Raw genomic sequence first — 27,742 nt, 5'->3', positions numbered from 1 at the left:
TTAGCTGGGTTTTTTTTTTTGGTTGCTGCAGGCCAACTTTCCCCATAGTTGAGGAAGCAGTGCCCTCTTGTGGCACAAGTTGGCAATACACGCCACTAAAGGCCACACCATTCAATCCTTTATTGTGACTGTTCAGATGTGCCGGATAGGAGCTAAAAAAGTGCAGATACAACATGGAATGTTACTAAAAGAGACTTCAAGAAAATGCTGCCTGTTATCTTCGAGCTGCTGTGATAGCACATTCCTTTTTGGTAGGTGCGGTTAGAGAAACACACAAGAGGAAAATGATGAAACACACGCACAAGTCTTTCTGTTGTAATATGAGCAGCCTTGGTCAGACCTCAATAAAGCAAAAAGAGGCTACCTTCAAAAAAATAGTTTATTTTTCTTTGCATCGGGAGGAGTATCAGTGCGTCCTATGGCTTGTGTACACACTTCCTGCAGGGGAGGGGGGGTTCTTGAAGGCGCGGACCCCACCCATGTTTACCAAGGAGGAATGTTTGAAGCAGCTGCTACAGGAGGAGACGCTCTCCTTAAAGGTGTGAGTGAGGAATGCTACTGCGTTTATGACCCTGCACCGCCACACAACTTTGAAACATTGCGCCACTCGTGCTTTAACTTTTCAGTTTCTTTCAGGACAGGAAGAACATTTTGAGTTGGATTTGACCCTCAGCAATCCACCCTTCTGGAACCTAAATGGAAGTATTGTTTGTGAAGGAAGGCAGAATATTCTCCAGCCGGCTGCCAATGTTTTCTACACATGGACACAGTCTGTTAGGCGAACATCACACAAACAACACACACATTTGTCCCCGTTCTTTCCCCCACTTTCACTCCGTCCGGCGAGTTTTGTTTTTGACTCATCCGCGACGCACAAAAGAACAAATTTGGCATCATGTGAGATAATATCATTATTCCCCCCCCCCCCCCCCGTGCATGCTACTGGGATCCAAAGCTGTCAACGTCGCGCCGGAGCAGCGGTTCGGGTTGAGGGATTGTTTACCACTTTTGAGACGTGGTGAGCGGGCGCGGGGAAAGTAGCTCCTCCTTATATTTGGTATAATCTCTGCACGCTGCTGAGGCGATACCCAGGTTTCTTGGCTGGAGCGCCGCCAATGCGGGGACGAAGCCAACAACAGTGCAGACGGGGGTGTGGGTACAGTAGACAAGACAAGTATGTCTTATCTGTTCCATCAATAGGCTGTAATCCGGTACAATCATTGGCTGAGACATCATAAGGGAGGTGAACTGAAGCACGCGCGCGCACAATCACAACATTCCTGCACACATTATTTATGCAGGAAAATATATTAACATTTGCATTAGAAAACAGTGTGAGGGCCTCAGTGTAGTAAAATAGCTCTTCTGTTGATACAAATATGATCCTTGTGGGCTGTCGTATGCAAATCTAGCTCTCCTCTTGCCATCAATCGTACAATGTTCCCACGGCTTCATGGGATTAGAGGCACTGAATTCTGTGTATCCCACGCCAATAAATGAAAGCCACCTCCACAGGGTTAGAAGATGCCGTTTGGGGGTTAAAGGAAGAAAAAAGGAGCATCAGGGCCTCCGAGCAAACAGTCCAGCTGTCTGGCTCTTGAAAACCTCACATTCACTTGCACAAGTTTAAAAAGAGTAAAAAGAATCAAATCCAACAGGCCTTTCTTCTTTGAAGCGGTTGCTTGGCAGGACAGCTGGAACAGTGGATGGTTCTGGAAGGGAAGGGCTTCACATGTCCAATCCTAAAACCACCTGAGCTTCCTTCCCTCGAGAGGGAAATGACGGTCCATTTCACAGCATGTTGTGGTTGAAGTGGCCCGAGGAGCTCAGTCCACCGGGCCTTGGAAGATGAGCTTGGAGCAGCCCTGAGCCAGGCTGAGCTGGGTGGCGCAGAAGGGGCAGGCGGCGTGGAAGGCGTGGGTGCCGTGGGGCAGCGGGATCTCCGACCAGTACTTCACGGACTTCTCCGAGCACACGTGTCCGCACGGCACGAAGGCGTGCGTGGGGGCGCCTGTGTCCACGTAGAAGGCGGGCTCGCAGCCCAGCCAGAGCGGCACGTAGGGGCCCACCATCCTGCACATGGGGCACTCTCGCTGAGTGTTGGCCTCCTGCTCGGACCGATGACCCCAGTTGTGGTAACCGTGCACGTGGCCGCACGCCAAGTACACCCACGGCTGCTTGTCTTCCAGGCAGGAGAGGGCGCGGCTGCGTTGGATGCTGGGGAAGGCGAGGGTGTTGAGACCTACTGGGCATTGGGGCCGCGCCGCGTTGATTTCCTGCCGAAGGGCCTCCAGGTGCTTTTGGGTGGGGGTGTGAAAAAGGCCTTCAGCCGTGCGCCACAGCAAGGTCGCGCCGCACAAGTCCACCAGCGAGCCGTCCTGGAGGACATTACTCTCAATCTCCACCTGAAGAGGAAACATCGCACGATTACAAACGATATAATCGTAAATCTACATTTCTTCACATAGTGGGCAATTGCAAGGAACTACTCAACTGCAGAGAGTACCAGGCAGCTATTTCATTTTATTTTTAGACATTAATTTTTAAGATGTTAAACAAAAGTAAAAATTTAAAATTAGATCGGTTTACTGCAAACTACTACGTTTAGTATGTATTCTATATTATAGGATTTTGTCACCCACTAAAAAGGAAGATTTTTGCCTTTTTTCTTTTTCTTACCATTTATTTCTATTTCTTATTTAATGTATCACTTGTTTACCCCACCAGCATATTCTCCTAAAACTCCACCATAAACACCAGCTTTACAGATGCCATGTGTACTGTACAGGTAAGTAATGGCATTTAATAGGGACGCTCGATTGATTGAAGTGCAGATGCTGTCTGATCGGCGAGGAGGAAAATCAACAGCAACTCGGCTTTAAACAGCAAAGTGGTGCGCTCCAATTTGACCCAATTGCTTTAACACACAATTAATTAACAATCAATTCATTATAATCAGTGAATTTATTATGTAATTATTATGCCCATCGCCAATGTTCACCCTGGCATGGTTGATATCGGCTTTAGTAGACGCCATTAGTCAGTATGTTGTCAGCTTTATATTTTCTATTCAAGTGTACAATCCAATTTGTTGGGACATGATGTACTTGTGCAAAATTCCAAATTAAATTGAGAATGTCTCCCAAATTCCAATTCCATTCTGTGAATTTGAAGTGAGTTTGGAAACAGGAAGTATAATTACAGTTCGAGTTGAAGTACATTTAAAATTCCATGAAATTCCAATTGATCATTTCGGCGTATTTCACAACCATTTCAAACCGTTCCTAATTCAAAATGCTCAACTCATTCAGGACATTTAGCATGCTATACACCTGTCCTGCTAGTTGTTTTAGCATTTTTTCTTGGTATACACTAAAAGTCATGGATATTGTTTCTTGGTGCTTGTCAACATTCTAAAAAGGGGAATTGCACTTTTTTTTTCGGAAGTTTGCGCATTATTCACAACTCCTATGTAAGACAAGCCCACATGTTTTTTTCTTCTTTATTAATTCTAACTAGTAAAAACATGCAAGGAAAAAGCCTGCTCTATTCTGCCTATAAAGTGCTTAAAACATCCAAACACGTCAATCAAGGTTTTATATCCATGATGTAAGTATATATTTAATGTTGTACCGGGCACATTCATAACATGTAAAATGTACATATTTTGCTCATTTTAAGCATACGGCAGTGCATTAATTAAAAACACACACCACAACATTCACTTTTGTCTATTATCATTAGGATGCTGACTGATTGGATGTTGATATATTGCCGTTTGGATCGAGAATGACTCATGATCCTCGCAAAAAAAAGTGAGGAGGGTGGTAACGAAGCATCTTTTTGGGTCTTTTACGACATTTACGGATCTAAGTTAGCTGTCAAAATGTACCAACTTTTTAGTTAATGTCCACATCATTTCACTATCAAGGTGAGAGGTATGATTTATAATCCACAATTAACTTTCACAAGCTCCGAGGCGAGAAAGCAGCTCACCAGCTTATGATGTCAATATAGCAGAAAGAGGAAGTTACCTCTTTGATCAATATGCCGCTAAATGTAGGTCCTTGACATTAAGATATTATAATAACAATATCACTAATACTTAGGTAATATTTAGTCCATGAAATGGAGTATCTTTGGCACTTTTAAGATGGTTATTTATGGGGCTTTATGGTCAGAAAAGACGCAATGATGTCATGGCTCCATTGTAAACAGACTTTTATTTACGAATTACAATGCATTAAAAAAAGATATATCAGTGTTCAGGTCTCTCATAAGGGTTGTGTATTATAAGCAAAGTTCCAAAAAAGTTCAGTTCACCTCTAACTTATGGAACGGTAATGGATATCATTACTTGGTGCCATCTAGCTAACATTATAACTGTTAGCACATTAGTCAGTTTTGTAGGCATAAATATCATGGATATTATAACTTGGCTCGCCATCTTGCTAGCATTGTAACTGAGCATTTTAGACAAAAGTATGAAACCAGGACTGCTAACACTCACGCAATCGCCGTGAGCATAAGGTGTAAGGATGCCTTATGAAGTAAGTGCCGGATCAGCAGAAGGGCAGAAGAGAACCCTTGTTTTACTTTTTAAAGGGGAAACTGCAATTTTTTATTTATTTTGTCTATCGTTCAATCATCATGAAACAAAATGTATGTTTCACTGCATTCTTAATAGCAAGAAAATGCGTTTAAAAGTCCGGTTACAATGGAGCCTAAGGCAGTCGCTCTATTCTGCCTATAAAAGCCCTTAAAATCATCCAAACACCTCCATTATGATTTTCTGTACATGATGTAAGTATATAGGTAATGAAGTAACAGACATATTTAATAACATTTAATATTTACATATTTGGATCATTTTAGAAATACTTGGCGCGTTAATATAACAAAAAAAATCTGGTTTTCTTTTACCTTCGACAACATCACTGATGACTGCTCACTGTAGGCTTTATGAGAGCCAACAAACATAATAAAACATCACTTATCGTACAATGTCTGCTGGGATTAAAATGCCGACTGATGGAATATTTTTATATTCCCATTTCAGATGAAGAATGACTAATAATCCCTGCGGTGAAAAGGGGGTGGGGACCAAGCGTTTTTTTGTGTTGTTCTCGTCACTTCTGGGCTTAAGTTGGCTGTGAAAGTGTACATTTTCTACTATCCAGGTAGGAAGCAGGATTTATGATCTACAATAAATTTACAGGGAGCAAGGAAGCAGCAGGCCACGCAATGTAAACATGGGGACACACGGTAGTGATCACGTCCCTACTATAAATAGTTTGTCTGCGTTAGAGTTTATAATAACAATATCACCAATGCTTGGTTAATATTCAAGTCACATAATGCACTTTTTGGATGGTTATTTATTGGGTTTTATATCTGGAATAAAGGACCTCTTATTGGGTTTGCTGTGAGCAGACTTATTTACGAGTTAGAAAGTATTAAAAAAATACATCAGTCATCATGTCTTTCATAATGATTCTGAACAATCGGCAACATTAAAAAAAAAAAGTGGAGCTCCCCACAAGAAAATGGATAAGGTGCAGTATCTGTATATAAAAGATCATGCTACATTTTGCACCTTTTTCTTATCACTACTGTTGCTGTATCTATCGATGATGCCTCATTATCTTACAAACACAGAACAAGACTATGCTTTCAGACTCAAATTAAAAGCATCTAAAACTAAGAAACCAGTCAGGTGGTGCAGTATCAGCACGTAACCGATCATGCCTTATCTCATTATGTAATAATGTTTTCTAAACAAATTTGTGGTACGACCCACTTTTAACAAAAAGAGGGAAATGTTCGTTTCAAAGAAATGTTTTACAAGTTGTTTTTTTTAACCTCACACAGTCTCATTTCTAGATGAGTAGCAGTGTGTGACAAATGCTCCTTCTTGATTCTCAGAACGACATACAGAAAGCATAACTGACCAAAAAATAACTGTTGGAAGTCTCTCCTGAAGGGATGTTGCAAAGATTGATAGACAGGAATACGCCTGTGTTGTGATGCTATAATGTTTGAATGATGCCAGTTTATTTGAGCAACGCTGGATCACAGGACTTTCTCCCTCCATTCTTTGCATCGGATTGTCATTGATTATTGCAAGTCATCTGGAAATTCCACGACTAACAATGCAAGGTTTGAAAAAAGCAAGAGTTGGTGGCACAATTCAAAGACGGGCCATAACTACACCGTTATTGCAGATGGTTCCAATGACACACGTATTTCTAAGCTAAATTACTGACTGTTTTTGTCATCCTCAATGACTTCTGGCATACTTAAAAAAAGAACATCTATGCCTATTAAAAAAGGGGTGTGCTAATTGTCTTGTAAGCGGGCATTGCAGGACGCGAGAAGATGATTCTGACATTCATGCTGAAGGCACCTCAACAGAATAAACATGCACAAAATGAACAATGCTTTGTCCTGTCCTGACACCTCCACAACACACAAAAACCCCGTAAACATATGCAATACAGGGAAAAGTAAGATGAAACCGGAAGGGAGCTGTGGAGGGCCAAACGGGACAAAATTAAATGAATTAATCTTTAAGCAATGTGTCAATCAATTACAATTTAATTAAATACAGACATGTGTTATTAAATGTGCCAGTCATTTAAAGTAACATGATAAATCATTTATTAATTTTTCATGATTTCATTAATTATTGATTCAATTTTTTGATTGTTTTAAATAATTGACACAACTAAGTAGTTATTTAATAATATATTAAAGTTTGTCCCAGTTGACCCTACTTACTTATTAGCATGCTACTTGGAAGTAAACCCTTAAATGGCCCCCAGGTCGGAGTGGAATATTCAAATACATAAGCGGGCTTTTCAGACGAAAGTTTGCGGATTTAAACGGTAAATTTTCTGTATTTCCTTTTTTTTTTTTAACTAGCTATCTTATTAATGAGTTGTATTTCCCCCCTATTCCATGTGTTTTGGGGGTTTGTGTGCGTTTTGAATTTGACAAAACACCGAGGTCAAAAATTGGTGGTCAACGAAGGAGATTTAAAAGGCTTAAATGATTTGTATGCCAGCACAATATAAATAATATTACCTTGAGCAACACAATGAATTTTCACCACCTCATCGCAGTGTTGGCCTTGCGATATGGTGGCGACTTGTCCAGGGTAAACACCCTGCCTTCTGCCCAAGTGCAACTGGGTTAGGCTTCATCATCTTTTTGCCACGTTCAAAAAAAAAATATATATAGAGAGAGAGAGAGAGAGAGAGAGAGAGAGAGAGAACATAACCTGGGTGCCCTCATTGGTATAGTTAAGTGAAGTGAATTATGTTTATATAGCGCTTTTCTCTACTGACTCAAAGCGCTTTACATTGTGAAACCCATTATCTAAGTTACATTTTTAAACCAGTGTGGGTGGCACTGGGAGAAGGTGGGTAAAGTGTTTTGCCCAAGGACACGACACCGGAAGTTGGCAGACCCGTCAGCTTTCCTGTTCTGTCTCTCTGTAATGTTTGTCTGATCTTGAATGGGATTGTGCTGAAAACTTTAATTTCCCCTCGAGGATTAATAAAGTATGTCTGATTCTGTCTAGTCTGACAATGACTAGGATAGCGGAAGCGGGAATCGAACCTGGAACCCTCAAGTTGCTGGCACGGCCACTCAACCAACCGAGTTATGCCGCCCCAAGACCAGGGTTGCATTTGTTTTGGTAATTTGTGTGTGTTTGGAACATTGCTGTGTTTATCCCCGTCAGGCACTATAGTACAGAATAACTCTTTTACTTTTAATACCAGGACCCCATTTTTTATGGGAAACAGATCAACTATCGGTATGTTTCAATAGGATGACACATAACATAATATAAATATATAGGATGTGTGGTGGTACCAACAACTATGCCAATCATACATTTCAACTGCATGCTATGAAGTTTCATTCCTAAGTTTTCTCACAAGTTGGCAGCCCTAATTAAACTAAAAATCATCGATATTGTTCCCAAGCGCTATCTTCTTAGAATGGGATCTATTAGCATATTACCTTTTGGAATGATAGCATAGGTATAAAAGTCCTAAATATTGTTACTTTCAAATTATGGAGTATGGTGGGGAAATACTTCATTTTTCCAGAATGCTTTACTTTATACAAGTATTCAAAATGGAGGGTAAATGTATTTAACTTGAAAGTATTAAAAATATTGAGGCCAAAATCTTTGTTAAACATGAAAACTTCTTCCAGTTACTTGGCTATAAGGAATTTATTTGATTTTGTAATGAATTTAATTTCCTATATTTCCAATTCAACATCCTGCACGGTGGAGTCAATTCAATTGAAATTCCAACTTGGAATTTTGCACAAGCCTTGTTGTCCATCAGGGCGGAAATTGCTATTTAAGTAAAAACACTATATTGATGAGGTTTGAGACTATCCCTTAAGAGTACTGTAAAGAACCATTAAGCTCTGTGTCAAATGTGTAGCAACCACTAACCAGTTTGCCTGGAGTCTGTGCAGAGCGTGTCTCTCTCAGGGTGTAAACATCCCCACACACTGAAATCTCTCGCCATACGCCGGGCTTGGATTCCTCTGTGAAGCCACCTTTGGGGTGCATCACCAGCACACCATTGGTTGTCAGGCCATCCATGTGACCATCAGGGTTCTTCCATTTTGCAGCTTTTTCCTGGGAGCAAGGAGGAAGCATAGCCCATGTAAACTGGAGCTGCACGATTTAGAAAAAAAAAAGAAAAAAAAAAACTAAACGTAATTGCGCTTTTTCTGTCCAAAATTGTAATCAAGATTCAATTTGAGATTTGTATAATTTTATACATAAAACTGTGTTAAAACTGCAAAAATAAAGAGTGAAGGAAGACATGTTACTTCTGGACTGTCATTCAACATTCTTTTTTCCAAGATGCCACACACTAGAACAATATGCAATAACTTACTTAAAAAATATTTGACTTCATGTAGAGAGACTCCGAGCTTTTGTCTACATCAGTGGTCCCCAACCACAAAAAATTAAAAAAATTTTTTTTTTTAATTATTAAATCAACATAAAAAAACACAATATATACATTATATCAATATAGATCAATACAGTCTGCAGGGATACGGTCCGTAAGCACACGATTGTATTTCTTTATGGAAAAAAAATAAAAATAAAAATACTCCCCACCCCCCGGTCAGTGGGACAAATTTTCAAGCGTTGACCGGTCCGCAGCTACAAAAAGGTTGGGGACCACTGGTCTACATCATCTCCTTAACTGAAAAAAAATAACCGACAAAAACTATACAGTGTTTACAGTGTAATAATAATACATAAATTACTATATTAATAATGCAAACAACTATTTAAAAGGGTATAAACATTTATTCTAATTACTGTGGGATTCTTCACCCCTGTACTGTAATTAAAAGGTAAATATATTTCATATCCTAAATAATTAAACAAAAAAAATGGACTCTCATTTCTGTAAGATAATATGTACGATAAAATATGCATTTTCTTCCAGTTGGAAAAACTAGGTCGGACGTTGTCTTTTTGATTGTTGCATCACGTGATCCCCTCATTCTCGCTCGTTCGTCCGTGTTGATGGGCTCATTTTGATTTGAAGCTGAAATATTACCCCGACAGGACATTTGGATTTTTAATCATATTTTCTCCTCACTTGCGATCTCAAGTAAGGAGGCTGTCTGTCTGTGCTTCCCATGTGTGTAAAGCTGGTGGTCTCGCTGTCTGCCCACCGAGACAAAGATTGTGGATGACTGAAAAAAGGGCTCACTGCGTTCAGGTAATTTTACTGTTGAATAAATACGCTCAGGTGCTTATAACGATGTAGACTTTTTCCTGTTTTTTTTTCATATTTTTTTTAAAGTATTTTTATATATTTACATATTGTTTTCTTGCATGCACACGCTTTATGGAATGGCTTCAATCTCGTTACCCTGCGTAATGACAATAAAGCTGATACTGATTCTGAAGCAAGAGGCGAACAAATGCCAGGATCAACAATTTTGTATGCAAAACATATCTGTCACTCAAAAGCTGGTGATGGCAAAGAAATAAATTGCGGTTACGTTACCACACTAATTAAAACCTCAATGTCATTTCGATGACGATTAATCTTGCAGCCCTAATGCAAACTGTTGTACTGGCTTTATTTATGAAATCAAGCATTGTATTTGCACTTTACTATTTGAACTACATTTGATTTATTAGATTAGATTTTCCAGTTGAGTTTAATGAACGTAGTATGTATTTCCAGCTGTAAAAGTCATTGTAAAAGGCAAAATATAAAGTTTTCAGTGTATACAATCCACGTGTTTTTGCATGACATATTGTTTTGAATTGCACACAGCTCATACAGGAACATTAATAAGGTTATAAAAAAAATCGTACAACATTTCATTAGCACACATTAATTGACAAGTACACACTACATATTTATCTTTGAGAGTATTCTAACAAGTAATTACCCCAAGGAAGATATTCTTGGAAGAGTCAAACCCGGCTGCGTAGATACGAGCCGTGTAAGGAGGGTTGCGCTCACAGACGACCCGACAGGCAAAACGTGAGATGGTGCTCTGTGTGATGGGAGTCTCATCGCCCTCTTGGCCTCCCGCTATGGTGTCTGTCACCACAAAGTCGATGGGACTCTCAGTGGAACGGCCAATCTATTTGAAACAAGCAAATAAAAAAAACACAAGACATGAAATAATTAACTAATCTAATGTAGTATTTATATATGTATGGTGACCTTTTCACCTCGATTTTGGGGATTTTGTGACATTTTATTGCACAAACATTCATGTTGCTGTGTGGTGAGCAAAAAAAGCGGACATGCACTATTTTCATAGCATTTATTCAGCAGCACAAGTCTTAGGGCAAGCCGGTTGTATTTTCTGTAATCATACATTCAGATACTGAATATTCATAGAAAAAAATATGGTAAATAAGCAATGGAAATTGACGCCCATTTTTCATTTGTTCTTTTTTATATTCTACGCTTTCCTGGAACACCTGCTGTGTTATTGTTTATTTGACTATGTGTTTCATTAAACACATACAATAAACATGGATGGTCAAGTATGAGTATTAGCGGTGAATGCGGTGTTACAGCGACACCGCCGCTGTATAATGCCGGCGGGCCAGCTATAATATTAATTTGATATTGCCTCAAAGGCCAAATGAAAACACATGGCGGGCCAAATTTGGCCCGTGGGCCAGAGTTTGACACCCATGCCTTAGAAGGAACGTTGGTCATGGATTCATTGTGGGGGCAGTTAACTGCCGTCAAAAAATATTCAATATATATTAAAATATTTTCTTTTGAAATGAAAATATTTGTCTTTCAACTCAGTGCACACACAATACAAATATGTAAGTGCTATATCTAATTATCTGGTCTTGATAATCCGTTTGACTATTTTTGTAATTCATTGATACATGCATTTTCCAGTTCCTTATCATTCCCTCAATGTGCTATGAAATGCACATGTAATTTTGTTTAAAACACTGTCAAAGACTATTCAAAAAACTGCAAAAATCTTACAGGAATGTTTTTTTTTACCTGAAACATGTCCGTGTCTTTATCATAGCTGTACTCCACCACCACTGTGTGGTTCCGAGAGAGCGTGTAGGAGATGCTGTGTTGGCCTTTAGAGTTCACGGCCTAAAACATAAAACATGAAAAAAACTACTTACCACCAAAAACGTTACTGCATTGCAAACTTAATGGTAACAGCAAGGTTGTGCATTCATTGTAAAGTCAGGAAACAAGCTTCAATGTTTATGTGCTTAAGGTTTGCAAACAAAAACTTCTTACGCAATCATAGCGTTGTTTCAGGCGTCAAGTTGCGACTAAAGGGAACAACAAACCCAACTATACATTGCTGCACTTCTTGGCATCTATTTCTCTTCATGACAAAATGTCTGGAGCAGAAGTATGTGGAGGAGGAAGCGAGAAATGTGTGCAAGGTAACACTGCAACAATAGAGACAATAAACCGCCCACTGGCCTCAGTTAGCACTAGCTCGGCGACCCTCAGCACTGCCTCTGTGCAGCTTGGATGCACTCGGCTCCCACTGACATGTTACCACATGCAACTATCATCCTGCTCTAATCTGCAAATCCGCCCCCTCACCCCAAACAACCAACCCCCTCTTTATCATGTGCGGGAGCAGAAGAGGGAGAAAGTGGGTCAACGTGCCACCACTTTCAAGTTGTAACAACTGTCATCGCACGTGGGTTTCCCTCACAAACAAATGGTGTTCCACCTGTTCAACAGCAAATAAAATGCATGCATGAGATATATTTTTCCGTCAAAATATTCATGCACAGAAATTAGTGCAAAGATTCAAAACTAAGACTACAGGTGAAGACTGGAATAGGATCATTCATGGAGAGCTCTTTGTTGTGACTTCATCACACGTTTACATGGACTTTCATTTGTAAATTGGTCTCTTCCATTTTCACACGTGTCGTTGAAGTCCTTGTTTACATCCATCCATTTTCGACCGCTTGTCCCTTTTGTGAGCCTTGCAAACATTAGGAGGCGACAAACCTCGAGGGTCTTACAGATAACATACAATAACTTTCCACATCCATCCAACCATTTTCTACTTGTCCCTTTTGGGGTCGTGGGGGGTGCTGGAGCCTATCTCAGCTCCATTCGGGCGGAAGACTGCATATACCCTGTACAAGTCCCATATTGTTGGTAATATTTTATTGTGTGTTTAAATGATGTCTGCCTTGCTTCTGGACGTTAAAAAATCCTCCATTTATATTCTGTCCTTTCGAATAATCAGTTAGTGAGTGGAACTAATAACAAACGGATAAAATCCGGCCTGCAGTTGAGTGCCGGGAACTTTAAGTACTGCACGGTTTCTGGAATAGAGCGCACATGAGAGTGGCGGTGTGTGGATATTTTATTTTGTTTGGTGGCAAACAGCACATACCTCTTATTTTCTTTCAATTAAAATGGTGAGCATATTTTAGAAAGAAAATCAGGTTATGGCATGCAGAAAACTTTGTATAAATATTTGTTCCAGAAATGGGCATTGGGGCTATAAAGTTTGGTTCATACAACTATTCAGTCAATTAAAACAAACCTATTGATAAATTACTCATTAAAATAATTGAAAGCTAAAGCCCTAATATGGACATTTCCTTCTTTGTGTCCCCATATAAAGTATGAATAACTGTCTTGACTGAGGATATTTTTATCCCTCACTGAAATACATTGAGAGCTATAATACTTCACGGCTACGTTCACACCGCAGGGCAAGATGCCCATTTTGGAATTTTTGTTAAATCCGACCTTTTTACTGTAGTCGTTCACATTGCCAAAAAAAAGATTAAAATATCATGCAACTTTATTGTATGTCTAAATAAAATGGAATGAGTCATTAAACTGAAGCATATTCACACAAAACGTGCCTCCCCCCCAATTCATGTTGGTGTCAGTCGTGTACCATTTGTGAGAATTTCAAGGGATTTTTGCAACTGGAGTCAACATTTTTTATGAAAAGGGCAAGAATTTTAGTTCTTAATAGTTTCTGTGGCACAAAGGGCCTGAGTAGTTATGGGTTCAATCCTGGGCTGGGGATCTTTCTGTGTGAAATTTGCATGTTCTCCCCGTGACTGCGTGGGTTCCCTCCGGGTACTCCGGCTTCCAAAGACATGCACCTGGGGATAGGTTGATTGGCAAAACTAAATTGGCCCTCGTGTGTGAATGTGAGTGTGAATGTTGTCTGTCTATCTGTGTTGGCCCTGCGATGAGGTGGCAACTTGTCCAGGGTGTACGCCGCCTTCTTCCAGATTGTAGCTGAGATAGGTACCAGCGCCCCCCGCAACCCCAAACGGAATAAGCGGTAGAAAAGGGATGGATGGATGGAGTTACTGTGGCAGCGAAACAATTGTTTGTGTATACGAGGCAGCGTGTGGGTGAGGAGGCAGAGCAGTGGGATATTGACCTAAGTATATTTTAACCACTGCTAAAACAATCTTTTCAACACTGACCGCTTTCTGCTTATTTGTCCACCATTTAATTTTTCGCTGGTCTGTTTTGGCGGAAAATTGTGGTATTAGTAACCTTAAGACAGTGCTTTTCAATTATTTTCTGTTATGCTGACCCCCCCCCCTCCCCTTACTACCCACTATAAATAGTATTTGTCTATAAAATTGTTAAAAGTAAACCTCTGCAGAACATTGTATCCTTAACATTAAAGAAAACAATAAAACATAGATCACCTTACAATAAATAAAGTTAATAGTCTGTAACTGAAAAGATCTAAAGCTCATTTTGCCTGAAATAAAAAAATATATATTCCTTTTTTATACTTTAACCTTCTTGAACAATTTGATACTTAAAAATGTAAATAACTCAATAAACAATTACTTTATTTAAACTGATCAGCAAAATTAACTTAGGAGCACAATATATAAAAACAATAATTGACTAAAAAAATTAGTGCTGATTTTATTTTTATTCAACATGAGGTCGGGATTAATGACTTCAGTGAGGACATTTTGTAGTGCACAGCTTTTCCAAGCCGGCTCTGAAGCACGATACGAACCGAGGATGTCGTTGTGGCTTGTGCAGCCATTTGAGACACTCGTGATTTAGGGCTATATAAATAAACATTGATTGATTGATTAAGCATGTTCCCCCCGCAGTTCTAAAATTTGGATGACTGCAGCTAACCACCTCAATGAGAGTTCCATTATTACTGGGCACTTATGGTCCAGTTTTGCACTCATTTTCTTAAATATAATACATGTGGGAATTAATTTAAAGGTTTCTTCCTCCATATGAGTTGTTTTTTTGTTAACGGTGCAAGTGATAAATGCTTGTTTAGTGAAACAAAAGTAAAACTGCATCACTATACATAAATTAAAGATGAATCATTAATATATGTTTAATTGAATGGTAGCTCCTGAATCATAAACAAATTATGAGGTGCCCAAACATTCCCACTTCTATTCAAATATCATAAAATTGTTCCTCTGCTTTATTTTCAAAAACACACATCCAAATCAACTCTTTGCATTAGCGCTACAACTGGTCGGACACCTGATCGACCTTAAAATGGAGTTGGCACTCGGCATAAAACAAAGACAGAAAGTTCAAGAGAAAGGTATGTCAAGTTAATCAATGCATTTCTTGTTCAAGTCCATGAACCCTAATTACGACACTACTACCAACAGTAAAGTAACTGGACTCTAAATTGTACGTCTATGAATGTGACTGTGAACGACTGTCCATATTTGCCCTGTGATTGGACCTGCTAATTTTCACTAGCCTGTCAATGAGCTGGTCCGGTTTACATTAGCATGAAGCTAGCAGCATTAGAGCCAGCCTTCCTCCTGTATGACTATTTTGCTTTTTTCAGTTTATTCCAAACCGTATAATTCATTTAATGTGAGTCCTACATGTTAGTGCACTTCATGCGTAAATTGATGTACATTCCTTTGTGTACTTAGTTTTTCAGTGACTTCATTGTGGAGAATATGAATAAACCACCTCAAGTATTTTTCCCCATCTATAATTCAAATAACTCTTTACATATTTGGCAAATTATATTGCAACAATAAAGGAGGGCAACGTATGGTGTAGCCAGTGTTTCATTTCACAATAAGCAGCATCAATTGGAAAAATAGAGTAAAGCAATATAAGAAAAACATACGTTAATGTTAAAACATGTTTTTTTTTTAAATATACAGTAACGGCCAAAAGTTTGGACACACCTTCTCATTCAATGCGTTTTCTTTATTTTCTTGACTATTAACATTGTAGATCGTCAATGAAGGCCTCAAAACTATGATTGAACACGTGGAGTTATGTGCTTGACAAAAAAAGGTGAAATAACTGGAAACATGTTTTATATTGTAGTTTCTTCAAAATATGTTAAAACTATTTTTTTAAAAGTGAGAAACAAACTAATTCAAAGGTGTTTACACATGTTTTTAAAAAAGAGTCTACAGGCCAAATTATACAATAGTTTTACTTATTTCAATGTACCGAGAGTGGGCTAGGAGACTTCTGTGGAAAAGTAAATAAGGCTCACTTCTCTCAGCTTCTTTCTGTTCTTCTCTAATAAGGATTCCCTTAAAATAAAGTTTAACATGCTACTTTTTTCTTTTGGGCTATTTTGGACCCTTGTGTAGGGCTTGGAGTCGAAGGTCAGCCAACTGTGACAACTTCCTGCTCAGCTCACCCTCATGGTTTTGAATTCGGCTGGTAGCAGCGTGTGTGGCAGGGACTCAATAGAGGAGGTGGAGTTAATGCGAATGTTAACATTCTTCTTACTGTTCAAAAAAAGACAACAAGGGAAGCAACTAGCAGAAAAAAACCATAAGAGTCAAGTTCCACATGGTAAGAGTAACATGAGCCTGTGGGCCTTTGGCCAGGGAGCTTAACTAGCAACAAGCTAGAAGGTGCATAGGTAAGCAATTCCTCTGCTTTTAGCAGTGTTGTTCAGAGACCAAAGGCAGGAATGCAGAAGACCCAACGTGTTCTACTGGACCTGGTGGTTTCTGGCAGCCTCTTAGGAGAAAAGATAAGCTATGAGGCCTGGCAAAGAACGAGTGTTAGTCACTGGAAATGTCAACATTGAGGTCTGCAAACAATATGGAAGCCACGATACACATTCCATACTAGTCAGTGAGCAAAAGTGCATACACATGGGACTACTTAAGGACTTAAACCAAAGCAGATCTCACTGGTGTCTCACCTTGCTGTCTTGGGGTGTGTTGAGAATGTGCACTGTGCTTGGCTTAACACCGTTGGCTTTGGTCCTCTTGTATAGCGCAAATCTGCTTTTCCGTCTACCGCGATCTCCATTGGGCAGAGAGCCATTGTACCTGTCATTGATGGGGGTCAAGGAAAGGACAGCACATTCACGTTAAACAAACTGTAATTAAATCGTTTTGGAGTAGCATTAGGATCTGTCAAAAAGGAATAACAGGCATAATTCTTGTAATCATATAACAAACAGAGAATTAGAAACGTTCGCTGTGTTCGAAAAGAAGCTTTACCAAGCTTCGGAAATCTAGCACACCCTATTAGCAAACCAAGCATTACCTTGGAAACGCTTGTTTATTACATAACGCACTTTGTGATTTGCTTTAGTGTGCTCGGCGTAAAGTGCAGCTGTTTAATGTGTGTCCCGCTTCCAGGAGCAGCTTTTGGGATGCCCATCAGGTTTGACTGAAATAACTGGAGTACACTCCCTTGTAGCTGTTCTTATTAAGCCGCTAACACGATCATCATTTTTGGAAGCCTTGTTTGCTCTGATAGACCTGATCCCACCCAGGTGCACACCAACGGTCATCCGCAATCCACCAACTGATTCATACAGCTGGGACACCCCATGCTTTACTCCCATCTAACACACACCCTCTGTCACACGTGACCAGAATGACATCTTGACATAAAATCAAAAGCATCACATTGACAAACTCAGATGGTGGTACTAATTATGGGAATAAACTGTGAATACGTATAAGTAAGCTTTAGCAGCAAGTAAATCCTACTGCATTCCACCTGTCCCCACACGGCTGACCAGCGATGGAAACACATGGTCCTAATCATCCTACATCGCAAAACTGGGTTGTAGGAAAAGCCACCCACAGAGCTATGGAGGTACTGGATAAAACTATGGACAACACCAACAAGCAATAATTTAATTTCATGTACAGAGAGACTGCAATAGAACTAAAAAAGTATGTCTTGTGACGTGTGCCTTATGAAAATGCACCAAGGCAGCTTTTGGGGGCAATGTTGATGATGTGCGTTTACAAGAAAAAAGGGATAAAAAGGTCATCAAAAAATATTTTTTTATTTCAACTATTTTTCCTAAAATGTTTATTGAAGCCATATAGTGTTTTATCCAATTACTCAAGCAAATTAATCAATGAGATTATTTGATGATTAAAATAATCGATCGCAACAGCCCTACTAGACATCACAAAAACAAACACACATTAATTATAACCTATCCTGTTGCTGTGACTGCAGTATTATGCTACATCAGGGGTCGCCAACCCGTCGATTGTGATTGACCAGTCAATCTTTTGTATATATTTATATATATATATATATATATATATATATATATATATATATTATACCGAGGATGTCGTTGTGGTTTGTGCAGCCCTTTGAGACACTAGGGATTTAGGGCTATATAAGTAAACATTGATTGATTGATATATACACATACATACATATATATATATATACACACATACATATATATATATATATATATATATATATATATATATATATACACACACATACATATATATATATACACATACATACATATATATACATATACACACATACATACATATATATACATATACATATATACACATATATACATATACATACATACATATATATACACATACATACATATATACACATACATACATATACACATACACATACACATACATACATACATACATACATACATATATATATATATATATATATATATATATATATATATATAGGCCGAGACCAGAATCTTGGGCTCGAAAAGTTTGGTGACCACTGCGCTACACAGTCTCCACTTTGCTATACCCATGTTTGTTTGCTGCCCTTATAGAGTGCAATTTATTCTGCACTATTATTTAGTTCCCAACATCTAACATTAAAAAACACATATTTTCCCCAAGGTACTATTCCATCATTGTTAAGTGACAAGCTTTTGCAATGTTGTGCTGCAGTGATGATTGTTTTCTTTTTTTTGTAACCTCTGGCACCAGACAGATTTTATCTTACAATTCTTAGCAGCGGGGATTAGAGCCTTTGCCATATCACCCATGCAGGCTTCCACCAGCAAGGTAGCAGTACGTTTACAAGACAGCGACTTATTCAAAAGGACAGCTTTTCGTTTGAAAAAAAACTAAAACCCAGTAGTCGGTAACATCATTTTGTAAAGGAATAGTTCACGTTTTTGATTGTCATATTCTGGATGTGAATGCTGCTAGTAGTTGAAAACTTTGAAAAGCACTTGTTGTATAGCATTGATTTCTGCCATTCATGTTTTCACTGTGACATACCTCCAGTCACATTCCAGACTGAACACATAAAACCACTGTTTTTACAGGCTACCATTTAAGTGTTTAGACAAAGCATGTACATTTGACTAAATATCATTGATCGATTATGGGGAATAATGGTCAATTGTGCGAAAATTGTTGCCAGGAAATGAGGTCTGCATAGATGTAGCTCAACGTAGACCCTAAAAACTGAGGTCATGGTCTGATTTAAGAAAGTGCATCTGCTGGCTATAACCAATTCTACACACTTTACAAAATTTCAGGATCAATTACTTAAGTGAATGTCATAGTGAATCCCTGGATTTGATGGAAACAGTAACACTTTAGTTCGGAAAAACACCCACTCTGATACACTTTTTCAAACCAAAACTTGTTAACAAGGGACGGCGTAGCGCCGTTGGGAGAGTGGCCGTGCCAGCAACCTGAGGGTTCCAGGTTTCCCCGCCTTCTACCAACCAAGTCACATCCGTTGTGTCCTTGAGCAAGACACTTCACCCTTGCTCCTGATGGGTCTTGGTTAGGGCCTTGCATGGCAGCTCCCACCATCAGTGTGTGAATGTGTGTGTGAATGGGTGAATGTGGAAAATGTGTCGAAGCGCTTTGAGTACCTTGAAGGTAGAAAAGCGCTATAGAAGTATAACCCATTTACCATTTAACAATCGTCCCACACAACAGTGTTTCTCGTCTTGCGTAAACAACCCTTATGCTAACATGGTGGGGATGTTGCATCCAGGGAGATGTGCTGTGTAGTTACAACAGTTATCCATCTGGAAAGGTAAACAAAGGTGGCATTTTGGTCAAACAATGTACACAGAAGGCCAGAGCCTCATTTGCATCTAAGGCAGCTCAATCGAAACTAGAGAAACAAATCTCTGACAGGACATTGCTCAATGAGAGTCAGCCTAAGGGCACAGTGAGTTAAATGAGTCAACCGACTCAAGCTGCCAAGCCGTGCAGAATCCATCTGATTGAAATGAGCTTGCACAAGAGTTGCAGTATTAGGTCAATTACAGTCTTAACATTACTGCAGTAAGTTTAAAAAAAAGACACCAGCTCCAAAAGGGCATCGCCACAATCAGCGCCAGAGATGTCCCCAAGTTGATTTGTACACTTCCTTGACAGAGTAGCTCTTAATGGGAGAGACGCACAAAGCTCAATCAATAGGCCCAGTCTCCCTGCCACAATGGACAGAGGAAGCTGAGCCCTGATCAATCCATCCTTTCATTTCCAGGATGCCCACACAGCCGGCCCCCCTCGCCGACCAGCACCGGTTGAGTCGGTGAAGTCAAGAGACTGGCAAGCGAACTAGTCATTGCCGTCATAGAGACAAATCACAGAGGGAGCTGCTGCTCAAACAACCTTTGTTCCACATTGTCAGGACGCTTGTCTGCCTCCAGTTTTGCTATCAATGGGATGGAAGGTGTCGTCACATGTTGTAATTATACAGCCGCCAAACGTGCGTCTTTGTGTCACAGAAAAGATGAAAAAGTATCAACTTCAAATATGCCAGACGGTCCTCCGGGGGTAGCACTTTTTGTCCTAAATACTCAGTTTCCGACAGAGGTGTGTGGGAGGTGGAACGAGATACAAAACATCTCTGTCATAACTTCATATTACACCATTCATAAACTTGATATCATACAAGACCAAAGACACATTATTGGTCAGGGTACTCGGTGATGATACAACACATTTTTACCTTCTTCAGATGCCCTCCATGCCTTATAAAAATAACTTGTTTGCTTACATAATTTAACTGCTGCACAAATACAGAAGAAACAGGGGAGCGATCCACAATATGTTTAGATAAACACGGTACAAAGTTTGTACTCATAGCTGTGAATGAAGCATATCCTAACAGATTAAATGTGGTAAAAACCGTCATATAACCTTTTTACAAGCAGAAAGAATTGGGCATGTTTAGTCAGGATCAATGGTCTAGCAACTCAAATATTTGTGTCCCAAACCTGTGCTTCAGTAGCCATTTTAGCCTGACAGGCCTGTAATAATGCAGAAAGTGTACACTTGAGGTATACGGATGATTAATCATCCATATATCCTTAATATGTTTATTATTACAGAGTCGTATTGACGTTATTCGAACAGGCAACATCGTAAAGCTGCCCTTATACTATATTACTATACTTACTATATTATATTTAATATATTAAATACTATATTATACAGTATTTACTAGGGGTGTAACGGTACGTGTATTTGTATTGAACCGTTTCGGTACGGGGGTTCTGGTTCGGTGCAGAGGAGTACCGAACGAGTTCCACACAAACATATGAAGTAGCCGCCTATGCTTAAGTCTTAACAAGCTGTTTCGCTCCGTTCTGCCTCTGTCTCTGTCTGTACACAGCACCCAGCATTGTAACTCCCACACAACCATCTGATTGGTTACAACCGTAGCGGTAACAGCCAATCAGCGGGGTGTACTCAGAGCGCATGTCATCAGCGCTTCAGCGTCAAGCAGATAGGTCTTTGGCAGGGGAGCAACGGGGTCTCCCCAAATGATACTAAACACTTCCAAGTCAACTACTTCCTAAACATCACTTTGAGCCCGTTGACCTTCTAGAAACAAACTGCAGCTCAGCTCACTCACAGTCCTGGCTTTAGGTGAAGGCTAAATAGCTTTTAGCGCAACGTTAGCTCATGTTGCGGTGTGTGTGTGCGTGCGTGTGTGTATGTGTTACGGACAGTGTTGATTGGGGTGTGTTGAAGCAGCAAAAAAAAAACATTAAATTAAGAATTTCTGTCTCTGATAGTGTATATAATAATGTAAGTGCATCATAAAGCCTATATGAACTCCATGGTGTTCAGGGATGAATAGTCACTAGTATTGCTATTGTACTATTTTTTCAGCTAAAGTTACATTAATCATTAGTAATGTAGCAGCCTGGTTTTGAATGGCAGGGTCCCTGCTATCACATGTTGATACAAATATAACATTTACATAATAAAAATCAACTACAGGCTTCCCCAATGCTGTAATAAATTAAGCATGATGAGTTGACTTAAAACTGTCTAATGTTGCACTTTTTATATGTAGAAGAAACATCATTTTATTTCATTTAAGCAACAACTTGAGGCAGTTTAATGTGGATTAACGTGGGCAGAATTATTATAGTGTTCCCAATGTTAAAAGGATCAAGCCATTGTTTACAAATTTGGTAAATAAATAATCAAAAAATGTATATTTTGTTGTTTTCTTACTGTACTGAAAATGAACCAAACCATGACCTCTAAACCGAGGTACGTACCGAACCAAAATTTTTGTGTACCGTTACACCCCTAGTATTTACCCATTCCGGTAAATACTTCTCAAAGACAATAATCTTGCTCATATTGTCTTGAGCAAGTTTTCGTCAATCTCTTTGTCTGTTGTGTTCCCCCAACAATACAATTTAAAACGATGTATGATTAATTGACAAAACAGAATAGTACAGCCTTTATATGTAGTCATCATTTCTACCGTTTGAGACTTTGTATTAAGAATTGTTCTGACAAGAAAAGTACTGCACGCAGGAAACCCGGAAACCTTAAGTTTACAGCAAACAGATTTGTAGACCTTTATAGGTCAACAAACCACACTTGGTATTCAACTTAAACCATTTGAATCACAATATGGCTGTTGATCTGTGGGACTTTTCTAAACCAAATCACAAAAGATAGAAAAAGATTGTGACTATACTGAAAAAATTTTCAATTAAATAAACGAGGAGTACAACATACTTTATATTACTAAAACAAAAATGTTTTTCAAAAAACACAGGCAGGCGACTGTGTAAAATAGGTGCCTGTTAAAACAATTATTACTATGACAATATTTTGTACCCCCCATAGCCGGGAAGCAGTCTTGGCCTACATTCTTTCCTTTTTTTAGGCACCCAAAGTCTTTTAAACTGTTATGTATTGTGTCTGTTACACAACAGCTGATTGTAATGTGCATTGTGTCCGTCTCTTTTTTTTTTCTTTTTTTACAATTACAACAGAACTCACATATAAAAAACATATGAAACCAGTATTTAGTTGTTGTTTTTTCAATATTAAGGAAGTAGATGGTCACAAGTACTGCTGATACACCGTTTGCCCTCCATGTGAAGAGTTGCTTTTTTTTTCCCCACTACATCGCTTATATATTGACAAATAGACTTAATATATAGGAAGAGGAAGCATCATTTTTATACTTTCTGGAACATCCAGGCAGAAATTTTGTGAGCCTGCTTGAAAAATGTCTCATCTACAACCTACGTCATTGGTTCTCAAACTTTTTTACCAAGTAAAACATTAGAAAAAACCTGCCTCTCCATGTATTACTATACTGAATTACATTTTTAAAAAAGTAGCTTAGTAGGGCTAAGTTTTCATTAAAAACATGGCAGAAGTCTAATTTCACAAGTATAACTACTCCTTGTTGCCATTGTAACAGTTTTAACAGTAACACTGTATTTAAATATTAAATGATTATTTGGCGTACTGCTAGTTAGCGTGTACAGTTAGTTTGAGAATCTCTGAGCTACGTAAATACACCCAAAGTTGTTTTTATTTGAATGTTTGCAATATTTAAGGGCTCTTCACAAGGAAACCTAACAATGTATTAAATGTACAAACTGCTATAAAATTGTATGAAATTGAGTAGATGGCGAGTTACAGTGATGTCGGGAAATCCCACGTTTTTACAAAGGAGATTTCCCATATTTTAACATGCAAATGTTGATGCTCTTCTGACCCGCAGAATTAGACACTTGTAATGAAGGTGTTTATTAAATCCCCTGTTGTTTGGTCCTCAAAAACAATGTCAAAAAACTACTTAAATCCTTGTCAAGCGGTTTACTGACACATCCTATTCATGTTTACTAAATAACTTACAGCAAATGAATATGGGCTGCAAATATCGGTTACCAGCCTCCTTGAATGCTAATAATCGTTATTGGCTTGAAAAATCTGTATCGGTCAATCTCTATTTTTTATTATACAATTTTGGGGGAATTGAAATTGCTAACGCCAATCGGTAGTATGCCCCAGCTAAATATGGCAAATCCAATGTGGACTAGCATTGAGCAAACACATTTTGAAAAGTGGATACTTGCTGTACTTTGAACACCGCCTTCTTGCTTTGTCGGCATGAATAACAGGTAACATTACCTCGAGGCAATCCGACTGAGTCTGCTATGAGTGTATGACTTGCTTGTTTTCTGTAAAGTGTTTAAGCCGGTCCCGATTCTGCAACTGGATGTGACATGTCAAGTGCAACAAAAAGGTACCCTGATGTAGGATCTGAACTGAGGATGTCTTTGTGGCTTGTGCAGCCCTTTGAGACACTTGTGATTTAGGGCTGTATACAAACCCTGTTTCCATATGAGTTGGGAAATTGTGTTAGATGTAAATATAAACGGAATACAATGATTTGCAAATCCTTTTCAACCCATATTCAATTGAATACACTACAAAGACAAGATATTTGATGTTCAAACTCACAATTTTTGGGGGAAAATAATTAACCTAGAATTTCATGGCTGCAACACGTGCCAAAGTAGTTGGGAAAGGGCATGTTCACCACTGTGTTACGTCACCTTTTCTTTTAACAACAGTCAAAAAACGTTTGGGAACTGAGAAAACTAATTGTTGAAGCTCTGAAAGTGGAATTATTTCCCATTCTTGTTTTGTGTAGAGCTTCAGTCGTTCAATAGTCCGGGGTGTCCGCTGTCGTATTTTACGCTTCATGACGCGCCACACATTTTCGATGGGAGACAGGTTTGGACTGCAGGCGGGCCATGAAAGTACCCGCGATCTTTTACTACAAAGCCATGCTGTTGTAACACGTGGCTTGGCATTGTCTTGCTGAAATAAACAGGGGCATCCATGATAACGTTGCTTGGATAGGTTGCTCCAAAACCTGTATGGACCATTCAGCATTAATGGTGCCTTCTCAGATGTGTAAGTTACCCATGCCTTGGGCACTAATGCACCCCCATACCATCACAGATGCTGGCTTTTGAACTTTGCGCCTATAACAATCCGGATGGTTATTTTCCTCTTTGTTCCGGAGGACACCACGTCCACAGTTTCTAAATATAATTCGAAATGTGGACTTGTCAGACCACAGAACACTTTTTCACTTTGCATCAGTCCATCTTAGATGAGCTTGGGCCCAGCGAAGCCGGCGGCATTTCTGGGTGTTGTTGATAGATGGGTTTTGCTTTGTATAGTAGTTTTAAGATGTAACGACCAACTGTAGTTACTGACAGTGGTTTTATGAAGTGTTCCTGACCCCATGTGGTGATATCCTTTACACACGGGTGTCGGTTTTTGATGCAAATCCGCCTGAGGGATCAAAGGTCTGTAATATCATTGATTACGTGCATTGATTTGTCCAGATTCTCTGAACCTTTTGATGATTTTACAGACCGTAGATGGTAAAATGCCTAAATTCCTTGCAATAGCTTGTTGAGAAATGTTGTTCTAAAACTGTTCGACAATTTGCTTACAAATTGGTGGCCCTCACCCCATCCTTGTTTGTGAATAACTTAGCATTTCATGGAAGCTGCTTTTATACCCAATTATGGCACACACCTGTTCCCAATTAGCCTGCACACCTGTGGGATGTTCCACATAAGTGTTTGATGAGCATTCCTCAACTTTATCAATATTTATTGCCACCTTTCCCAACTTCTGGGTCACGTGTTGCTGGCATCAAATTCTAAAGTTAATGATTATTTGCACCCCAAACAAATTATCAGTTTGAACATCAAATATGTAGTCTTTGTAGCATATTCAACTGAATATGGGTCGAAAAGGATTTGCAAATCATTGTACTCCCTTAATATTTACATCGAACACAATTTCCCAACTCATATGGAAACAGGGTTTGTACATAGGCATTGATTGATTAATTGATTGATCCAAATATGTTTGATATTACGTGAATCGGTAACCGGTAGTACTGACAGGATTCAGTCGGTACTCGTACCTTTTCAGGTTTCACACCCCCTTCTCACTCAGGTTTGGTAAGGACTACGTTCACACTTGACCAAACTGTACGAGCAGTGCAAACACTCTTAGTGCGTATAAACAGCACCAAGAATGAGTGTGAATGCATCCTTGAAAATACAACAGTGCTTATGTTCATGTTCTGATGTGTGTTATACAGAAGTTACCGTGCACAAAAATGCATCCTTGAAAATACAACAGTGCTTATGTTCATGTTCTGATGTGTGTTATACAGAAGTTACCATGCACAAAAATGCATCCTTGAAAATAAAACAGTGCTTATGTTTATGTTCTGATGTGTGTTATACAGAAGTTACCATGCACTAAAAAGGGGAAGGACCACAGGAGTTGGGGGAGGGGGGGGGGCACCTCCATCCACTTCCCACCTCCATCCACTTCCGAATTCCTGAACCCCCATGCATCCTACTTTTGAGGTGGGAAGCGAGGCATAACTAAAGTTGTTTTGGTGGAATAAACTCCAGTCCATCCCCGTGTCATCAGCATGTTCCGCCCCGATTCCATTCCACTCCACCCGTGGCGTATCAAACAAGAACAGAGCCTCGAAGGTACACAGTACCTGTACGTATGCGTGTCCCATTCCACGAGTAGCGTGACCGCGTGACGTCATAAACACATATTCCCCACAATTACACGTCATCTTTCCTTTGAGAAAAATGTATATTAGGAAAGTTGCCGAGAAAAGTTAGCTACGCAATGGCAGTGTTGGGGAAACTTCCTCCGTCTATATAACCTTTACATCGCGCTGCCAGTGGAGTTAACAATACCTTCGTAGTGTTGATGAAACAGAATTAAAACTCACCCCAACACGACCAGCTCGCCATATTGAACAGGGTCTTTGGAAGGGGCGCAGTGCTCCTCTTGGCTGGTAGAAAACATGAGGCTTGTAGCTTCAGTGCGGCGTTCACGGACGCAAAAGCTCCAGTAGCACAAATATATAGCCACGCACCGCCTTCGAATAAAAACCCCCAACAGGCTCCTAGTTCATATCGCTTGTCCCACGAACTGTCTTAAGACGCTAACGAGTATCCGTTCTTCATCAAACATACGTAACCTCTTTGCTTGTTTTCTGTGACATGGCAAAAACGTAACTTAGTTGGTGGTTGAACGTGCTCTGAAGCGGATACAAAAACAGCAAGGAGCACGGCCGGAATGTACCATTGGCTTGTTCTTCACTTGGACAGGGGGGGGGGGCTGATTGCCGACTATTTTTAAGAGCTGGTTTCGACCAAAGTACAGCACGTATTGTATTTGTGTGCCGTAATAATATTTATACCACACAGTTTATTAACACGTATATAAAAAAAACACGATATATTATTATAAACCTTGCATGTAGCCCTGTACCACCCCTCACTTGATCGGCGGCTCTCAGTTTATGTTATGTAAACAATGAGTACAATCTGGTGCTTTTAGAAAGGACATAATGAGCATATTTCTGTATAAGCAGTTAAACATTTCAGTCATATACATGTTTGTTCGACCCTTGGACCCACATGAGAAAAGAGGGATAGATTTACCACAAAATATGAATTTTATTACAATTAGAAAATTTGTTCAGATCATATATGTATACATAAGTGTGTATCACACACACACTTATTTAAACGTTTACACATCGTATACTGCATGCTTCGGACTAAAAACACAAGGTATTCG

General features: G+C 39.3%; 1 protein-coding gene across 1 annotated transcript; it reads right to left on the bottom strand.

Moving 5' to 3' along the window:
* Window positions 1–365: 365 nt before the first annotated feature.
* On the bottom strand, window positions 366–27,252 carry peli2 (pellino E3 ubiquitin protein ligase family member 2). The gene is made up of 6 exons (XM_061895302.1): window positions 26,886–27,252; window positions 16,723–16,852; window positions 11,559–11,660; window positions 10,465–10,662; window positions 8,480–8,668; window positions 366–2,405 (listed from the first exon to the last, which is right to left on the bottom strand). Exons 1-6 carry the CDS (start codon window positions 26,960–26,962, stop codon window positions 1,827–1,829), a joined length of 1,275 nt encoding a protein of 424 aa, XP_061751286.1. The 5' UTR covers window positions 26,963–27,252; the 3' UTR covers window positions 366–1,826.
* Window positions 27,253–27,742: the final 490 nt, after the last annotated feature.

The sequence above is a fragment of the Nerophis ophidion genome, linkage group LG03 (genome assembly GCF_033978795.1).
Source record: "Nerophis ophidion isolate RoL-2023_Sa linkage group LG03, RoL_Noph_v1.0, whole genome shotgun sequence".
In the NCBI taxonomy this organism is placed as follows: Eukaryota; Metazoa; Chordata; class Actinopteri; order Syngnathiformes; family Syngnathidae; genus Nerophis; species Nerophis ophidion.
This window is presented reverse-complemented; position numbering and strand designations above follow the sequence as displayed.